Consider the following 18,115-nt stretch of genomic DNA (forward strand, 5'->3'; position numbering starts at 1 on the left):
CTAATGGAAATAATGAACCATTAATCTGACCGCTTCCTGCCAGTTCTCTGCCTGGTTCAGCTCTTCACCTTAACTTCCTGGATGATCTTCTCTCTGTCGTCTTTCCTGGTTGTTTGAGCTGAAAAGTCTCAACCTGCTGCTCCGAGGCCACGAGCTCCTCTGTAGCAACTCCCTCAAGCTTTCACCAAATTATATTCAAATAAATGTTTTTAATCCTGTTTTAATTTTGCTCCACAAAGAGAATCGTTCAAAGAGACGCTGATCCTGCTGCTCCAGCAGACAAGTGTGACACTTAAATTAGATCAAATAGATTAGAAAATAGAACTGAAACTGTTCCATTTTGTAAAATCAACATGATATACAGTTTTAGTAAATATTGTAACTTTTAAGACATACACACGTCTTGCAGCTCCAGATGTATTTTGGAAACTGGGAAAAACTGCTTTTTTTATCTTACAGGTTGCAGGTCCAACCATTCGAATCATGCATGCGGGATCTGTTTAACCCTTTAATAACTACTTTCTCTACTCGTTTCTTCAGGAGGAACTTCTGAACCAGCAAAGCAGATGAGACGCCACAACTAATTAACATAAGTCATGTTGATGTGAATTCTCACAGACACAGAGCTTTATAAATAGACCATGAAGAAACTGTCGGAGTTGTTTCCTAGGTTAGTTATGTCTCACTGAGCTGGTCTCATATTCCAGAAACATCTATGTGTCACAGTTTTAATCCCAACTCTTTTTCACTTTCATGCATCTATTTTCTCCACAACAATGATCACAGCGACATTATTACTATTTATTTAGTTCTGGTATTTGTCAGGGTTTGCTGAATGGAGGATGTTGTTGATTAACGATCGCTTGTAGGAGCAAGAATACAAAAACCAAACAATTTGAATAAGTAAGTGGAGATCATGGAAAGAAATGCAGAAACACAGAACAAACTCAAGAAGCATCATTATAAACCACAGCCACCAGGTGCAGACAATCACACACTCACACACAGGTTAAACACATCAGCAGCAATCCGACATGAGGAGGGAAGTGAAGGAGAATGAAACAGGATACTAAAGTCAATACTTCATGTGATCTACTGTAATTATTCTACACATCTATATCTATAAATAATGCATGCATATGTACAGTGAAATAAGCTTCAGGATTCATAAATACTAAATAAAAAAGCTTTTCTATAGATGGGAACAACTAATCTATCGTCTCTATTTCAATCAATATCATGTAGTAGACTAGGATGGGTTCGTCTCGGTGGAATCAGGTTCCCCTGAGAAACTGAGAAAGAGTCTTAATTTATGCAGTAATAACAAAAAGAAAAGTCTAAATAAACTACAACTTTTCTTTGATTCCCTCATAATGATTGTGCTCTTTCTCCTCCAGTTTAAAATGCCTGGAGGTCACAGAGTTAATGTGGGCTCTATAAGATACTTCATCCAGAAAGTTTGACATCCACTAAGCCTTTATTTATTAGATATATGAGCTTAAATCTATATTTCCAATCGATATGATGATAATCAGAACATTTAAGGTCACGTGAAGTTGTGTTACGATTTGCAGTAAATCAGTGATGAGAGTGAAACAACTAAGTCAACATGATTTATCTGGAAGAAATGCAAGTGTACAATACAGATCGTTACAGTTAGAGTAAGAGTGAGGGAGAGCGTCAGAAGCCACAGATATACATACAAGATTGCACACTAATCCACCAGGAGAGCTCTATGAAGGCTGGTCCATGTAGTTTCATAGGTGTATTATTGACACCAGTGTTTTCATTATGTATTTTAACATTACTGGTAGGTTTCGCTCCATGAGGAGAATTAGTCAAACCAGAGGAAAAGACTTGATTCAAAATTGATTTAAGGTTCCAGTTTGGTTCAGACGAATATTTTATGTAAAGTTCTTACAGTTGAGTTTGAAGTGAAAAGTGAAAGTTGATGTAGTTTGTGTGTGTGTGTGTGTGTGTGTGTGTGTGTGTGTGTGTGTGTGTGTGTGTGTGTGTGTGTGTGTGTGTGTGTGTGTGTGTGTGTGTGTGTGTGTGTGTGTGTGCGTGTGTGTGAGACTGAGGGAGTTGATCAGAAAACGGCTCTCTTCTTGTGTGCTCTTCCACGTGTTGGTCCACAGAGTCTCGTGACAACAAACACTCGTTTCCACCTATAGAGCTCTATAAACGCTGCAGCAGAACTCAATCCATATATTTCAAGAGCTCTACAAATGCCTCCTTTTTGTATTTCATCGACAGGAGGGTTTGATGGCGTCGCGCTATGACAAACATGAGGCCGAAACCGTCCAGCAGGAGGCTCCAATCTGGCCCCGGAACCACCAAGAAAATAACATTTATAAAGAAAACAGTGATTTTCAAACACCTTTCTGAAGAGAAGCAGACACAAAACAGGACTGAAACTCGAGCTGAGATATCGTGATGAAAGCTCCCTGGTTGTTATCAAACTCGCCTCAAAGTCATGATGTCAGGGGGAGTTTGTAAAAACATCCAGAATGCAGCAGCTAAAGACGTTTTCTGGAGATTTCACTGGATTTTGCATCATTATCATTGGCTTTAAGTGGAGATGAGGTCATTTTCTGTAGTCATTATTATTTTTATTTTTTTTAAATATCAACATTTTCATCATGTATAGTCACAACAAAAAAATAAATAAAAGTTTAATTTTAAAGGTTATTATGGTATTATTTTATCACTCAAGATGAAATCAGGCTGCATGTGGCCAATGAAGTAAGAACTTTAACACATCTGATCAGTGAAAAAAAGAAAATCACAATCTTACACATTTTTACATTTGAGTTGAAGGTATATTTCAAGGTTACACTGAGGTTAAGGTTCCCTGTAGAGTTTGTGCATTGAAATGTGCAGTGTGTGTGTGTGTGCGTGTGTGCGTGTGTGTGTGTGTGTGTGTGTGTGTGTGTGTGTGTGTGTGTGTGTGTGTGTGTGTGTGTGTGTACAGTACGAGAGGGGCAGCCCTCCTCTCTCTCTCTCTCTCTCTCTCTCTCTCTCTCGCTCCCCTCCTCTCCCTCTCCTCCTATTGAAGGACAGTGACTGTTAGAGGATTGAACCGCTGCGCGCTCCGTCTGTCGGTCCGTCCTCGTTTTGTTGCGCCTTTGCTGCGCACTCCGGGATATTTGATTGCTCTCTCTCTCTCTCTCTCTCTCTCTCTCTCTCTCTCTCTCTCTCTCTCTCTCTCTCTCTCTCTCTCTCTCTCTCTCTCTCTCTCTCCTCCGGCTCTATGTAATCCGGTCGGGACCGTGTAGGTGCGGGTTGGGGCTGCTGGCTCCTGCTCGGTGTGAGATCGCTGCGCTGCGCTGCGCTCGGAGCTGTCCACTCCGCCGTGGTGCTGAACTCTACGCCCTCTTCTCCTCCTCCTCTTCTTCCTCCTCCTCCTCCTCTGTCCTCTACCGGCTCTACTGTACGCTGCTGTTATTTTGGGAAAGGATTAACAACCTCCCGTTTGGCTGCTCGTAGGTGCAAACTTCTCCGAGTACAGCCTTGTATTTCCCTTCTCTTCGGAAATTCCGCTCCAGTTTCTGTGGATTAGAGATTTTTCACCCACTTTGAGAAGTGCCGCTTCAGTCCGGTTGTTTGGATTATTTCTCCTGGATGGTTTACGTTTGGACACACAGGTAAGTGTGTTTTTTTCTGGAGTCATTTAAACCTCTGTGGTCTGAGTGACTCGTCTTCATCTGCGAGGCGCCTCAACTCTGGTCCAATGATCCTCCAGGTCACCTCCTCATCTCTCCTCATATCTCCTGCCTTAAACTGTCACCGTGTCTCCTGACTTCTACTGCCAGGTCCCGGAGGCTCTGCTCCTCTGGTATCAGGCGTTGAGAAGTTGAACGTCGAGTTGCTGTTATTCTGTCGTGGCGCTCCAGCTGAGCGCACAGACGCGCACGATCGATGTTTTCTAAACGATTGGAGACGCGCCACGTTGCCCAGAGCTTTTTAATTCATCCGCTGTAGTACTTAGCGTGTTATTTTTTTTCCTTGGCACGCTAATCCTTGAGTGACACCGTTAGCAGCAGAGGGATTATACTTTTGTTTTTCATCCTGAGCTTTGCGCCTGACTCATATTGCAGGGCTCCGGAACGTTCTGATCCGGCCATTAACCGGGAACAGTTTTGGGTCGTTGTTTTGTCTGAGAGACTCCGTGACTCTGCAGCAGATGGACTTAAAGCCAACATTAAGACCAGATTAACTTCTGCTATCGATACGACTTGAGATTTATAGTTTAAACCCTGAAGCAAGACCTTTCTGAAGGGAGCTTCACGTGTTTTTCAGAGAGAAAACAGAATAAATGCACATGGATCCGTTTGTTTTTACTGTTTCCCTTCATTAGAAACCGTAAACAACTCAGCCATTTGTTACAAGCTCTCATCTCAGCAGGGCTAAAGTAACTAAGCCATTTACTCCTGATTGCACTACACTAATGTTCATTTCAAAGCTTTTTTACTGCTTTAACTTTCAGTATTTTTAAAAAAAAATAAATTACAACAAAATCCTAACTGCATTTCCAATGATCACTCATGAACTTAAATACAAGTGACGTCACACTAGTGTCACAATCAGTCCATTACATTTAAATGCATATTTTGGATTTACATTTAAAGTAAAAACACTTAAGTGACATTTTCAACATGTTTTTCCTATGTTGGATTGTGGAATATTGCAGTATTCCTTAACTCATAATAATACCTTCTGAAAGAACAAACGTATTCTTCCTGAGTGGTTTTGGACAGTTTTAGCTTTTTAGTATTGACTTTACATTTTTTCGCAACTCGTTTATCATACACAATCATCTTAAACCCTAATCACAGAGTAGAGTCACACTCTCTCGATAATACTCAGGATTTACACTTAAAGTACATTAAGTGGAAAACACCTGTGAAAATTACACTACTTGTTTGTTATCAGTTGTTTTTTTACTTATCTTTTCTGTTTTAATGCTTTAACTCATTATTACACTGCTGCTTTCTACAAATGGAGTTTTGTGATTTTCCCATTATAAATAAAAATCAGGATCAAGGAAAAACTATTGAAAAATAATGTTTTACCATAAATATACGTATAGAGAACAGACAGTAGTAAGCTCTCTGGCCTCGCAGGGAAGTTCCTAGCGTGGAGTTTTACATGTTCTCCCTGTGTGTGTGTGTGTGTGTGTGTGTGTGTGTGTGTGTGTGTGTGTGTGTGTGTGTGTGTGTGTGTGTGTGTGTGTGTGTGTGTGTGTGTGTGTGTGTGTGTGTGTGTGTGTGTGTGTCAAACATTAGGCCCATGGGACAAAACCACCAAGTTCATGGTGAATATTTCAAAGAAATTGTCATTTTTTGAACAACTTTCTGAGCTGCCATGAAAGCTTCCTGGATGTTATCAATCAGCCTCAGAGCCGTGCTGTCAGGGGGAGTTTGTAAAAACTCCCAGAATGCTACAGGAGACGTTTTCTGGACATTCCACTGTTTTTTGCACCAGAAGGTTTGATTAAAATTGACTTTATGTTGAGATTGGAGTCATTTTCTCTACTAATTGTTCAGTTTTGTCAAAATACAGGCATTTTCATCACTTATACTCTGCGACAAAGAAAAAACTTTAAAGTTTAAATTAAAAGTTGTTAAGACATTATTTTACCAATCCAGCCCACTGACGATGATGTTGGACTGTTTGTGGAACCCAAACTAAAATGTGTTTTACACTCTTGCTCTAAATCAACGTTAAGTCTGAGTGAGTGTGTGTGTGTGTGTGTGTGTGTGTGTGTGTGTGTGTGTGTGTGTGTGTGTGTGTGTGTTTGCAGTGTTGATGTGTGTTGATCTGTATTACTGTGAATGCTGACTGTCATGTATTGAAGGCTGCAATTGGCTCCTGCGACCCTGAGGCAAAGAAACCAACATAAGATAGATGGATGAAGGATGATGGACGATGGACGATGGATGATGGATGATGGATGATGGATGATGGATGATGGATGACGGGTGATGGATGGATAGATGGGTAGTAATGGTGTCACGTTGTCTTTTGTCATGTTGAAATGAATACTTGAAGAACAGTAACGTAGCTGCGCTCATGCGTCTCTCTTACAGGTAGTGTTTTTACGGCAGGCTAATATAATGACATTATAACTCCACACGTTACTTTGGCCTGTTTCATCCAGTGAAGATCTGCTCTTTGGAGCTCTCAGTGCTTGTAATTTAGCTCTGAACAAAATTGTTCCAGACATTTTCACAAAAGAAGAAGAAAGAAGTTGTCACACGATCAGGGTCGTTCATTATTCGGAATTAAAAACCATTTCTCTCCACTTGAAGCTCAGCGGGGCTCCTGAAGACCCATTGTACTCTTACTGTTTTTCTGATGTGGAGAATTAAAGTGATTTTTTTTCCAACAACTATTTTTTTTGTCAGCCTGAAAGATTCTCACAGTTTGTGATGATTTGCTTTTCCTTCATTCATTTTACTCAAAGTTCTGTACGTGTGGATGATACAAGAGAGAGGACTTATCCTGACAAATGGCCTGCGTGTAGAACTCCTCATCTATCCCAACACACTTTCCCTGACAACCTGCAACAATAATTAGAGTTCCTGTCGAGAAAGTCTTAACTCCACTGAAGCCCAGCAGTTTCATCGCTCAGCCATCTGCAATCCAACTTCAAACCCTTTATTCCTGTGGTGCATTCACTTTATCTGCTGGGGCGCTTTGAAAAACCTCCCGATAGAATCTGTTTCCAGTGGCGCATTAGGTGAGTCTGTGAATCTGGTGTCAAGGCTGCACTTACTAATTGATCCCCCACTTGAATGCAAACCAGGAAAACTGAGTGAGATTTCCTTTAGAGAAGTTAAAAGCATATTTGAGCCGCCGGTTGCTGGGATGGTTTACAAATGAGCAGTTCCTATTAGGGGAATCTTAATAAATTGAAATGAGACAATGTCTCTTGATTTTCTCTGCTCAGCAGAGCTCAAACACACAAAGACGGCAACATAACCGGAGAGCAGATTTTCACCAGATTCCCACTGGGAAACCATCAAGCTCCACGCCACCAAAACTCCCCAAAAAATCCTTTTATTCTCCTTCTCTCTTTCTTTATATACAATTAAACCATTTAACAACAGGTCGGCAATGGGTGCCTGCTGAGCAGGTACAGTGTTAATGGAGCTGCTCTGATTTTCATTACAATGACTTTCTTCCTGCACCGCGGGGAGGCAGAGACTTTGGAGTCAATAAGGCTTTTCATCAGAGGGAAGAGGAGAGAGACGGTGGGAAACTGATCAAAGCTTTTCAGATTTAAGAGGAAAAGCACTTTGTGTGAGGATGTGGGCACCAAGTAAAGGCGGATGGCAGAAGGGAGGGACCGATTTGGAAGATGTGACAATAAGGTGTGTGTACGGCAGGAAAATGGCTTCGATTTGAGGTCGTTACTGTGAACTCAGGTGTCCTGACATCGCAGCAGGTTAAAAAAATAAATCTTTAGCAAATGACCCTCTGATGCCTTCAGGGGCTGTTCAAGAGGACAACCTGCTTTCTAAAAGTGCATTTTCTCAGAATATTACTTGTGTTTTTTTCTCTTTTTCATTGTGCGAATGCTGCAGCTCAGGTCTGAATGTGTACTCACCTCCATTCTCTGCTTTGTGCTGCTGGTGTTATGCACAGCATCATGTATTCTCTATAATGGCGCCTGTGGCTCCTGCCTGGATGCTGAACAAACGGTGGAGATCAAGACTGTGACCCTTGAAGCTCTGAAGCTCAATTCACAGACACAAATTGAACGTCTGTAAAGAGTTTGAAGGCTCTAGACAATGAACGACCAGACTAGATGGAATAACTAACAGTTCACGTTTAAAGCTACTTTCATAATAAAATACTACACTGATAGATTCTTATGAAATAACTGCTTCCGCCCTGTTTGACCTGCTTCGTCTGTTTTATTGGAACAGCTCAGCAAAGACACATGCTAATCAATAAATCAATTCAATGTCAAGTCAATTCATTTTCCAGATTTTGGAGTGTAAAGAAAATCAGAGTGGAACAAAATCTTCAATTCCATCGATTTATGTATGTATGTGTCCTGCGGACATGTTCAGGGAAAATGTTCATGTTACTCCGTTGCTCAAAACTTAACTTAAAAATCTACTTTAATTTAAAAAAAAGTACCATAAAAGTAATCTTAAAACACTGCTGGCAGCTGGGCACCACAGTGTGCAAGTTGTTGAGTTTCATCTTATGTCTTCAACTTCTGTGAAACAACTTGGGTTGTCAAACTATTGTTCCTAGTTTGGTCCTCAGTCTGCCCCTGTGAGAAATACTTTATTACTTTATTTATCCAGACGATGTTTCTGTCCCATAACATGACCAAAGCCAGTTTCTATGCTTTATATTTACTCCACTGATAAGAAACTGTACGTGACCATTTGACCGGAGAGCATTAAAGAAAATGACTGTTTCTACTCAGGTTCTTCCAAATTGGAAAATTAGTTAGTTTTCATTTATCGGTGCAATTTGACCTGGGTGACGGTGCTCAGACTGCCACCCCCGTGACCTGGAAACGGATAAGCAGGAGAAAATGGATGGATGGATGGATGGATGGATGGATGGATGGATGGATGGATGGATGGATGGATGGATGGATGGATGGATGGATGGATGGATGGATGGATGGATGGATGGATGGATAGTTTTCATTTCTACTTTGTTGTTTTTACATATTTATTTACACAGCATGTTAGACTGCGATCTTAAAAACCATCTAAGCAGCTCAATGTTTATGTATTGCTTGGATATAATGTTCACTATTGTCAAAAAAATAATTAAATAAACGATTCCCTAAATCCAGAAGTGACTCCCTGATGAAGAAACTCCTGGTCTCACACCAACACTGACTCCACTGGAGCAATTTAGAGCTTTAACCACTTCCACAGTTTATCTCAGTACTGGTTGGATTTTGTTACTGTGTGATTTTTATTTTTCTGCAGGAAGAATTTCCCTCAGTTGGTTTGAGTTTGACCAGCAGTGTGCGGCAAAGCTGACAACTGTGACAATCAGCTTATAGCCTTCCTCCGCACAAAGGAAGACATCACAGAAAGAAGCCAGCACAGGAATGAATATATAAACGTGACAAGAGAAGGGTTTATATCCACGCAGATGATTGGATTTAGTAGAAAAATAATCAGTGGTCTTAGTTAAAAAAAAAGAAAATTTCACGTGTCCTCGGTGCTTTTTGTTTGTTTTCACACGTTTCATCACTCAGAAAGCCGAAGCCACCTCAACAATGACACTTGTGACGTCTCTTCCCCATTTTTCATCTCCCTCCTTCCCACTCGGAGCTCAGCTTTAACTGCTGCCAGCTCCCATCTGCGTCTCCGTGCCTTTGTTGTTCCTCTCTGCGATACGTGGAATCTTTATTGTGCAGCAGACCCACACACACCGGGGTTTGTCCTTCTGCTGCCATGTTCAGGAGACTCTACCTACCAGCTTTACTGTCTTCTCTTGAGAGTCGGGCGGGTCTGATGACGGGGAAAAGACGATTTCCACCTGACAGATGTGCATTTTCTCTTTAATGGTTCCACAGTTTTGCTTGGAAAGATGCAAGTATTTGATCTTTTTGTAATTAGAACATGTGTCGAGGTTCAGTCTCTCCCCTCAAACTGACCAAGTCTCCAGATCAGATGTGCATCTGTGGATTTATTTCATTTGATAACTAGTGATTCTAAACTGTGTGATTCTGTAGTTTGAACAGTTATCATTTCATCATGGCGGTTAGATTATTAGTCTGGGTTCATCGATACTGATACCAGTATACCAATACTGCATAGAGAACTAGTACTCATAGAAGCACTCCGATACAATCCAGTGAGTTACACCATGTGCCAGCAACGTCGCCTGCAAGACATTTGAACCAGCAGAGCCCGATGGCGCGCAGCAATTTAACTGCTTATTTGTTCAAGAGAATTTTTCTCCAAGCCACGCTACATGCTACATGCTACATGCTACATGCTACATGTTACCTGCTACCTGCTACATGGTACCTGCTACCTGCCACATGCTAAATGCTACATGCTACATGCTACATGCTAAACAGTGTTGAAGCCCACACAGCAGCGATGCTACATGTTACACATGATTAAAGTATCTATCCTTTGCGAGTGTGAATTAGACTTCAATAGGCATTCAATAAGTATTATGTATCGGTACTCAGTATCGGTAGGAGCTAAAGGTTAGAAGTCGTACTCGTCCTTTAAAAAAGTGGCATTGGTGCTTTTCTAATTATCTGATGAGTGGAATAATAGTCCAAATGATGATAGAAAAACTAAAATTTCTATTAGAAAACTAATCTGCATGTCCTGAAATGTCATTGACAAGCTGTATATCAAGACAGTCTGCAGTATTTGACCATGTTACTTTTTGTTTGAACACAAGATCTTTCTTATTGGTCAGATTTTGCACTATATCGTATGTTTAATTTGATCACTCGCTCACTTTCCTTTAGTGAAAACACGCTGCAAATAATGGACACTGAGAAAAATTCAGATCGCAATTAATTAATACTGTAAGGAATACTACGACACGTCTGTGGGCAGATGTTTTGAATGACGGACTTCATTTTGATTCGTGGGCAACTTATTATTAGTTGTTTTTTTTTAGCAAATTTGCACATTTTTCTTATATATTTTATGTGTTTTATGTGCCTGTTTTGTCTGGAACCTTAATGTATTGCTGCTTGTCTTGGCCAGGACTTTCTGGAAGAATGACTTTGTTTCTGGTAAAATAAAGGTTAAATATATAAATAAAAACAACCAGAAAACTATTAACACATGTGACACATATTTGCTGAGGAAGATCAAAACACATTAAAATTCAGCTGTTTATTTTGCCAATGTCTTAATGTCCCGTCCCTTTTGGTATTTAAAGAAGTTTAAAGTGTTCTTTATCTTGATAAGAGTATTTGAAGAAAAAAACACATTATCAGCAGCACAAACTGGCACCACTTCCCTCGGATCCTGTCTGTTTTTCTTCGAGAATCGATATGAGCTAACAGTTTGTGTTTTTGCCTCTTGACTTCTGAAAACGCTGCAGGTTTCTGGAGCATGACCTCCTCCACTCGTGGTGCTGATTGGACTCCGAGTGGATTGTCAAATTGTGATTTCATGCTGCGTGGCAGAACAAGGTTTTCCCGGCAACGTCTGGGTGAAACAGTGAGTCGGCCCTTTGGCAGATGGACAGACCGTATTAGGTGAAGCTAAAACCTTAAGGGTGAAGTTCAGCGGGCTTTATTCTTGTGCTCTAATCCTGACGAGCTCACCGGTGACGCATTGTGGAGCGTGTTTGAGCGGGTCGGGGTGTTTGTGCCATCGGCCGAAGCCGACAGGAGACAGAGCGGTCCCTCTCTGGCATAATAATGCCATTGTTTGTTGTCTGTTGGATGTGTTGGGCCACTTTGGAGGCGGATGTCAGGGTGGCCTGGCCATGCGTTGCATTTTAATGACGTCTCGGGTCGCGGCTCGTCATTCGCCGGGGCCGTGGCCAAGTGCGACGCCATGGTCCCGGGCACAGTACAGTAGATCAGATCAGTTTGATTATGTAATGACTGTTAACAATAGGAGAGCCGTGTGAGTCTGCCAGGCTTCTCCCTGCAGCCGTGTAGCGACAGCTCGTACCTCCTGACATTTAAAACGCTCTATAAATTAAATGGCTGTAAAAGAAAAGTCAAGGTCTCTGCTGCCGCTGCCTGGTATGGACGGGCTCCCGGGACCATAAATGATTGTGATGTGTCGCGTCGGATGTCCAAGTCGCTGTCAAACCTTTGTCACGGTGAACTTAGCAGTGCACTCAGGAATCGACTTCCCCTGCAGGGCGTCTTGTAGTTGCCCTTCCTGCTCACAACAGTTAAAACGTGGAATTACTTGAGGGTTCAGTTGCAGCTCGTCGAGCACAGTGGGCTGTTTGTAATTCTCTGACGTGCTGCCAAATGAGATAGAAATCTTGTGAAGATAGATACATTACACTTAATTTTCTCACTTGGTGGTTATTCTGAGCTGTGATGAATACACACACTCTGAGGGTGAAGTCGTTCAGACTGTGGTACAGTACAAAGAGGAGCAGCCAGGATTCTGGTTGAGGCACTCTAACAGGGACTACCTTCAGGACGGCCTGAAATACACACAAAGTACATCCAGGGAATAAACTCTCACAATATTAACATTTAATGTAACATAAATATTAACTTTAGTCTCTTTAGTCTTTCGTCTCCTTTCTATGTGTTTAATGTGGCTTTTATTCTTTATACTACTATACAGATACGATGACTTAACTTATTGAAGAAAAGTTAATGAAGCCAATGTTCTGAAGCTTAATTATTGTTATTGTAATAGTGATGACTATGTTGTTTTTGGCACTTTATAAATAGCATTGAAATTAAATGAACACTACTATATTAACTTGGCTGTAAAGTCTATTGGGTCTAAAATGGAAACAGGAAGTCTTTGCATTCAACGATTACTGATGCAACCTGACGTATTGAAACAGATTTGAGATTGTAACAGGAACAAGTGTTCAAGTGTAACAAGGGAAAGTTAACAGTAAAATCAATACAAAGAGCTTAAAAAGAATCAACTTTAGTCAGTAAGATGTTCAGTGACTTGCCTGCTCTGCTGTACAGTCTGGCCCATAGCTCTAATCACAACTAACACCATTACTAGTGGTTGTGCAGTAACTGGAAACGTATACATGTCTTAATACTGTGAGTAATTAATTATAGAAAAAATATGTTGGAAAATGTAATAAATGTACAACAGTGAGCGTTTCTCCCCTGAGAAAGTTCCTTTCAGTTCCAAACATAATGAACGTACTGCAGCGACTGTATGATGTTCAGTGTTTTCAGTATCACATCCCAGAGAAGTTTGTCTGGAGAAATGTTAGAAATTAACGTCTTCTTATTTTTATTTAATGACACCTAAGCACCTGAAAATCTAAAGTTAATCTACCGGTGTTGAAACATTTATTAGATTAGTCACATCAAACATCAGGTTCGTTTTGCAGGCGATAATTAAGCGACAGCTGTTTTAAAATTTACATTTTCATCTGCATTTTGATTCAGAAAATATGAGAAAAATTACATTTTCTCCAACTCTCACTGTCAATTTTGTGTTTATGATGCATATGAAGCTATTGTTAGTGTTGTTAGGTGAAATGAGCATAAAGCCACAAATTCAAAAGCTTCTGGAGAGTTAAATACTGGCATTATTTCACAAAGTAATCAATCAGCAATCAATCAAACAGAGCAATCCTTCAGTAAACACTACATTTCCACAGTTTTTTTCCACATGGCGTATGAGTGACATAAGAACGAGTTTATTCAGTATGCAAAACATACGTCTATCTTCTTTTCAATCTCCGTGTATTTATTTTGACGGGAGAAAAATGTGCATCCTGTTCTGAAGTTTGGGAGGAAGCGTCTGAGAGGCTGCAGGTTCCCGCCGTCAGCCTCCATGATCACTGAGAACCTCCTGCTGAGAACAAAGCGCCGAGCAAAGTTAGAAACACATCAGAGGCTCATTATCGTTTCAGTGATTGACCAGTTGAACTCCGGTGACTCTCAGCATCTTCTTAAATTTCTCACTTCTCTAAAACCTCTCGGCGCGACACGCTTTACCGCTTTACTCCCGCAGATGTCCTCTCGTATCATATATTCAGTGAAAGATTCCAGTTCTATTATATTCTGTTGTTGTCACGAAGGGGAAACCCCGCCTTGTTTTTGCTCCTGCCGGATTCCAGCGGCGCTCTCCGAGTGCCGGCGTCATTGAAATTCCACATTTGATTTCAAAAGTTTCTCTGCCTAGATTTGGACTGCCTGCCAGGATTTATAGCAGATTAACTTTGAAAGTGATTTAGCTCTCAGGCTCCACAGTCGCTAGCAGGGCAGAAAAATAACTTTCTCTCATCCTCTATTTCCATCCTTTCTGGTTCACGTATTCCCACGTTCCTCTCAGTATTCCAGGCGTGTGGAGTGTGAGCTGTTTGCGTGACCCTGCTTGTGGCAGGCTGAGTGTATCAAAAGTTAATTAGAGGTTTGGGTGGGAAAACAGGTGATTGACAGTCACGTTGGCACAACTACAGAGGAGACGCAGGGCTGTGTGTGTGTTTTGTGTGTATTATCTCTTCACACACAGACACAACATAAAAAGCGGGAAGCCTTAGAGACGTTCTTCCTTAAATTCAACTGTGGCGTTCGGAGTGGGAGACACGCGATACTCCAGCACGAGTTAAAAGAGTTATTCTATTTGGTGTGTTTGGATATGATCTGAATAAAGAGATAACAGGATGGGAGGAGGAATGGGAGATAATCAATGATCACCACATGCAGCCAACAGATTTACACAGACGCCTTGTCGCAGACTTCATCTGGCGGGACGCTGCTGTTCTCCTGGTGTCATTGGGAGCAGCCGTCCTCTCTGGTGAGTCGGGACGTCGGATCCTTCAGGCTTCAGGAGGACAGTTGAGAAGGGAAAGTTGCTTCTTTGAAGCTGCTTTGAACTAAATATGGCAGCAAACTCAGAGACGGGTAAATGTAGGGTCTTTCAATCTGACTGAGGAATGAGGGCGACATGACGAGGCCAGTCTCTCAGACATATGTTGAATAAAACCCAAATTATTTTCTTATGGGTCAGAAAGTATTGTAGGTCCTAAGAATGTGATGCAGAGCCGGACGATCAGGAAGTAGTTAGTGTATATATTTATATAGATAAATAGATATATTAGATAACATTCTTACTACAGATGTTTGCATATGTAATGCTCTCATTGTTAAATAGAACTATCAAATATTGGATAAGATTTTACTTCTTCCTACCCCTTTTCAGACATGTTAGTTAGATATATGAGGTGTGTTTATGTAGGTTTATAAGTGTATGGGAATACTTGAATATAGATTATCTATTTTCTCTGAATATATTTTCATAAGCTGTGATTTATTTATTCACATAATCATCAAAATGTGCATATATGGATATGTATGTGTGTGTATACGGACTAGATAGATATTAGTTTATGTATGAGATTGCACATTTGTGTGTAAAATACGATTTGCCTGAAATTAATTGATAAAAACATAAAAACAGTTTAGAAGACGGATAGATCAATGATCAGTGATCCTCATGATACTGTTGTTATTTTAACTGCAAACATGTAAGAGTCATGTATGACAGTCCCGATCTCAGTCAGATGAGTAAAAATACTCATTTACTATCAAAAGTAGAGTCAACAGTTTAGGAATTACACAGTATTGAGATGTGTTAAATCAGGAAGATAAATAATCTGATGCAAGAAACACTGATTGGACAATTATCGAATGGTAAAATGAACTTCTTTACAATAAAACATGCTATCTTTGAATGAGAGTGTAATAAAACTAAATAAAAAAACAACTGCTCAGTGTTCTACTTTTCCCACACAAGACATTTCAAAGTGTTTTGAAGGTGCTGAGAAAAAAAATGAAACGCTGATGAAAGCTTGACTTAAGTCAAACAGACAAGGAAGGCATTCAAGGTATCAGAAACAGCAACAACAGAAATGGATGCAGATTACTTTAATCAGACATTATTCATTCTTCGATGTGGTGCAGTAAACAATGTCTGATATAAAGTTGAAGGCTTCAGTGTTCAGTGTTTCTTCATCGTGATGTAAAAGAAGCTAAAATCTTATTCACGCCGTTTGGTTTTGTTCCAGAAAACACTGAGTGAAGCAGCTCCAGGGTGATCAGCGAGGTCACATGGTTTTTACCTGCAGAGTAAATCAGAGATGTTCATAAAAGTCAGTTCTGGTCGCGGTCCAGATAAACAGTGAGAGTCGTGTCAAGAAGAGCATCCGTTGTAAAAACCTGTGTAGATATTGATCAGGACGGCCACACACACAGCTGAGAATCATGTTAACAACGCCGATGATTCCAAAAGATGAAGAACACAATGAAATGTTGATATTTTCCATTTGGTACAATCATTCCTCTCACGGGACTCGATCATCATCGATCAAAAGTTCCACTCAGAATGTAAAGTTATAGATAAAATAGCAAAGCAGAGAATTCTTCAACATGTTTTCCAAGTTAATAAGTGCATAATGTCAAGAAGTAAACTTTTCAGGACGGAGTTCAGTGAGCATGAAATCAGCAGCAAGCTTCATAACAGGCGGTCACACCTGAGAGCCGCTCTGAACGGTTTTATCTGTTTATGTTTCCCCCGAGCTGCACCACCGCCACAGGAGGCCGGGCAGGAACCTCCACCGCAGGCAACAGTCAGTCAGTCAGTCTACAGTCAGTCAGTCAGTCAGTCAGTCAGTCAGTCAGTCAGTCAGTCAGTTAGTCAGTCCTTCATTCAGTCAGTCAGTCAGTCAGTCAGTCAGTCAGTCAGTCAGTCCTACTGTCAGCTGTCAGTCAGTCAGTCAGTCAGTCAGTCAGTCCTACTGTCAGCTGTCAGCTGTCAGTCAGTCAGCTGTCAGCTGTCAGTCAGTCAGTCAGTCAGTCAGTCAGTCAGTCAGTCAGTCTACAGTCAGTCAGTCAGTCAGTTAGTCAGTCCTTCATTCAGTCAGTCAGTCAGTCAGTCAGTCAGTCCTACTGTCAGCTGTCAGTCAGTCAGCTGTCAGCTGTCAGTCAGTCAGTCAGTCAGTCAGTCAGTCAGTCAGTCAGTCAGTCTACAGTCAGTCAGTCAGTCAGTTAGTCAGTCCTTCATTCAGTCAGTCAGTCAGTCAGTCAGTCAGTCAGTCTACAGTCTACAGTCTACAGTCAGTCATTCAGTCATTCAGTCGGTCAGTCAGTCAGTCAGTCAGTCATTCTACAGTCAGTCAGTCAGTCAGTCAGTCAGTCAGTCCTACTGTCAGTCAGTCAGTCAGTCTACAGTCAGTCAGTCAGTCAGTCTGCAGTCAGCCATTCAATCCTACAATTGTCAGTGTTCTCAGATTTTTGAAGTTTGTTCCTTTCTTGATTGCTCACTGACACTTTCTTAAATGACTAAAACATATTAACCTTGAAATGTTGTTCTGCTAATTAACTCTTTGCTGAGTACTTCTCTCATATGGGTGTACATGAGCTGCACAGTAGTATCGTGGTTCACACGTTTCCCCAGCGAGGAGAGTCACCTTGAGTCCTGGTGTCCAGACCTTTCTGCTGGAGGTGTGCACCGTTTGGGTTCCTACCTGGTACCACTGTTTTCTTCAACATGTCAAAAAAATGAGGTATTTGGTGAATGTGAGACTCAGATTAGACGAGAGTTATTGATCTGGAAAGGAATCTGGTTATTATGCAAGAGCGTTAAGGTTAATTGTTGCTTTATGAATTGCAAAACTTGATACAACCTGGCAACCTCAAGCAACCTTGATTCTAATTGTAATAATACTTACAGACCTGAATTATTTAGTTAAGACTAATACTTCTATATATTTTGCCCAAACTGACTAAACCTTGACTGCAAACTTTTTGAGTTTTTGTCGACTAAAACTGGACCAAAACACATCGAAATGACTAAAATGTGACTAAAACTAATAAGCATTTTCATCCAAAAGACTAAAAATAAAATGGCTGCCAAAAACAACACTGACCTGAGTTGTCATGGTGTGAATGTGTTTGAATGAATGTTTGCATGTTTGCACTACAGTGGACTGATGACATTTTCAGGTGTAACCGCAGCTCCTGTCCCCAGGAACCAATAAAAGATTGATAAAGAACTCAGATTCTGTGCTTTACAATCGTCATGATATCATAATCACAGCTTTGACCATCTTTTATAATTACTCGGCACATAATATGCTTGTTACTTTCATAATATGATGATATAAAGTGTCTTTGAATGTCTTGGAACATGCTATGCAAATACAATTTATTATTATTATTATTATTATTATTATTATTATTATTGCATGATGACAACACGCTTTTATAGTTTACATAAGAACATCTTGTGCACAGTTTAAAATGACAGTAAATGCATCAAGTCTTATTTAATGTCTTATTAACTGTAAATAATAAAGTATACCGTAGGTTTGTAGTACTATAGTATGCAGTTCATGTGGGAAGGCAAAGCCGATTTATTTATAGAGCACTATTCAAAAACAGGGCAATTCACAGGGCTTTACA

The 18,115-nt window shown here is 40.6% G+C and overlaps 1 protein-coding gene across 1 annotated transcript in view; it reads left to right on the top strand.

The window, feature by feature from the left end:
- The first annotated feature begins 3,054 nt into the window (after window positions 1-3,054).
- fstl5 (follistatin-like 5) overlaps window positions 3,055-18,115 on the top strand; it is a 228,696-nt gene continuing 213,635 nt past the window's right edge. The window contains exon 1 of the mRNA XM_080465684.1: window positions 3,055-3,647. Coding sequence (XP_080321810.1) covers window positions 3,625-3,647 — 23 coding nt within the window. The 5' untranslated portion in view covers window positions 3,055-3,624. The remainder of the gene's footprint in view (window positions 3,648-18,115) is intronic.

Source organism: Lipophrys pholis (assembly GCF_963383615.2).
Source record: "Lipophrys pholis genome assembly, chromosome: 6".
Lineage (NCBI taxonomy): Eukaryota > Metazoa > Chordata > Actinopteri > Blenniiformes > Blenniidae > Lipophrys > Lipophrys pholis.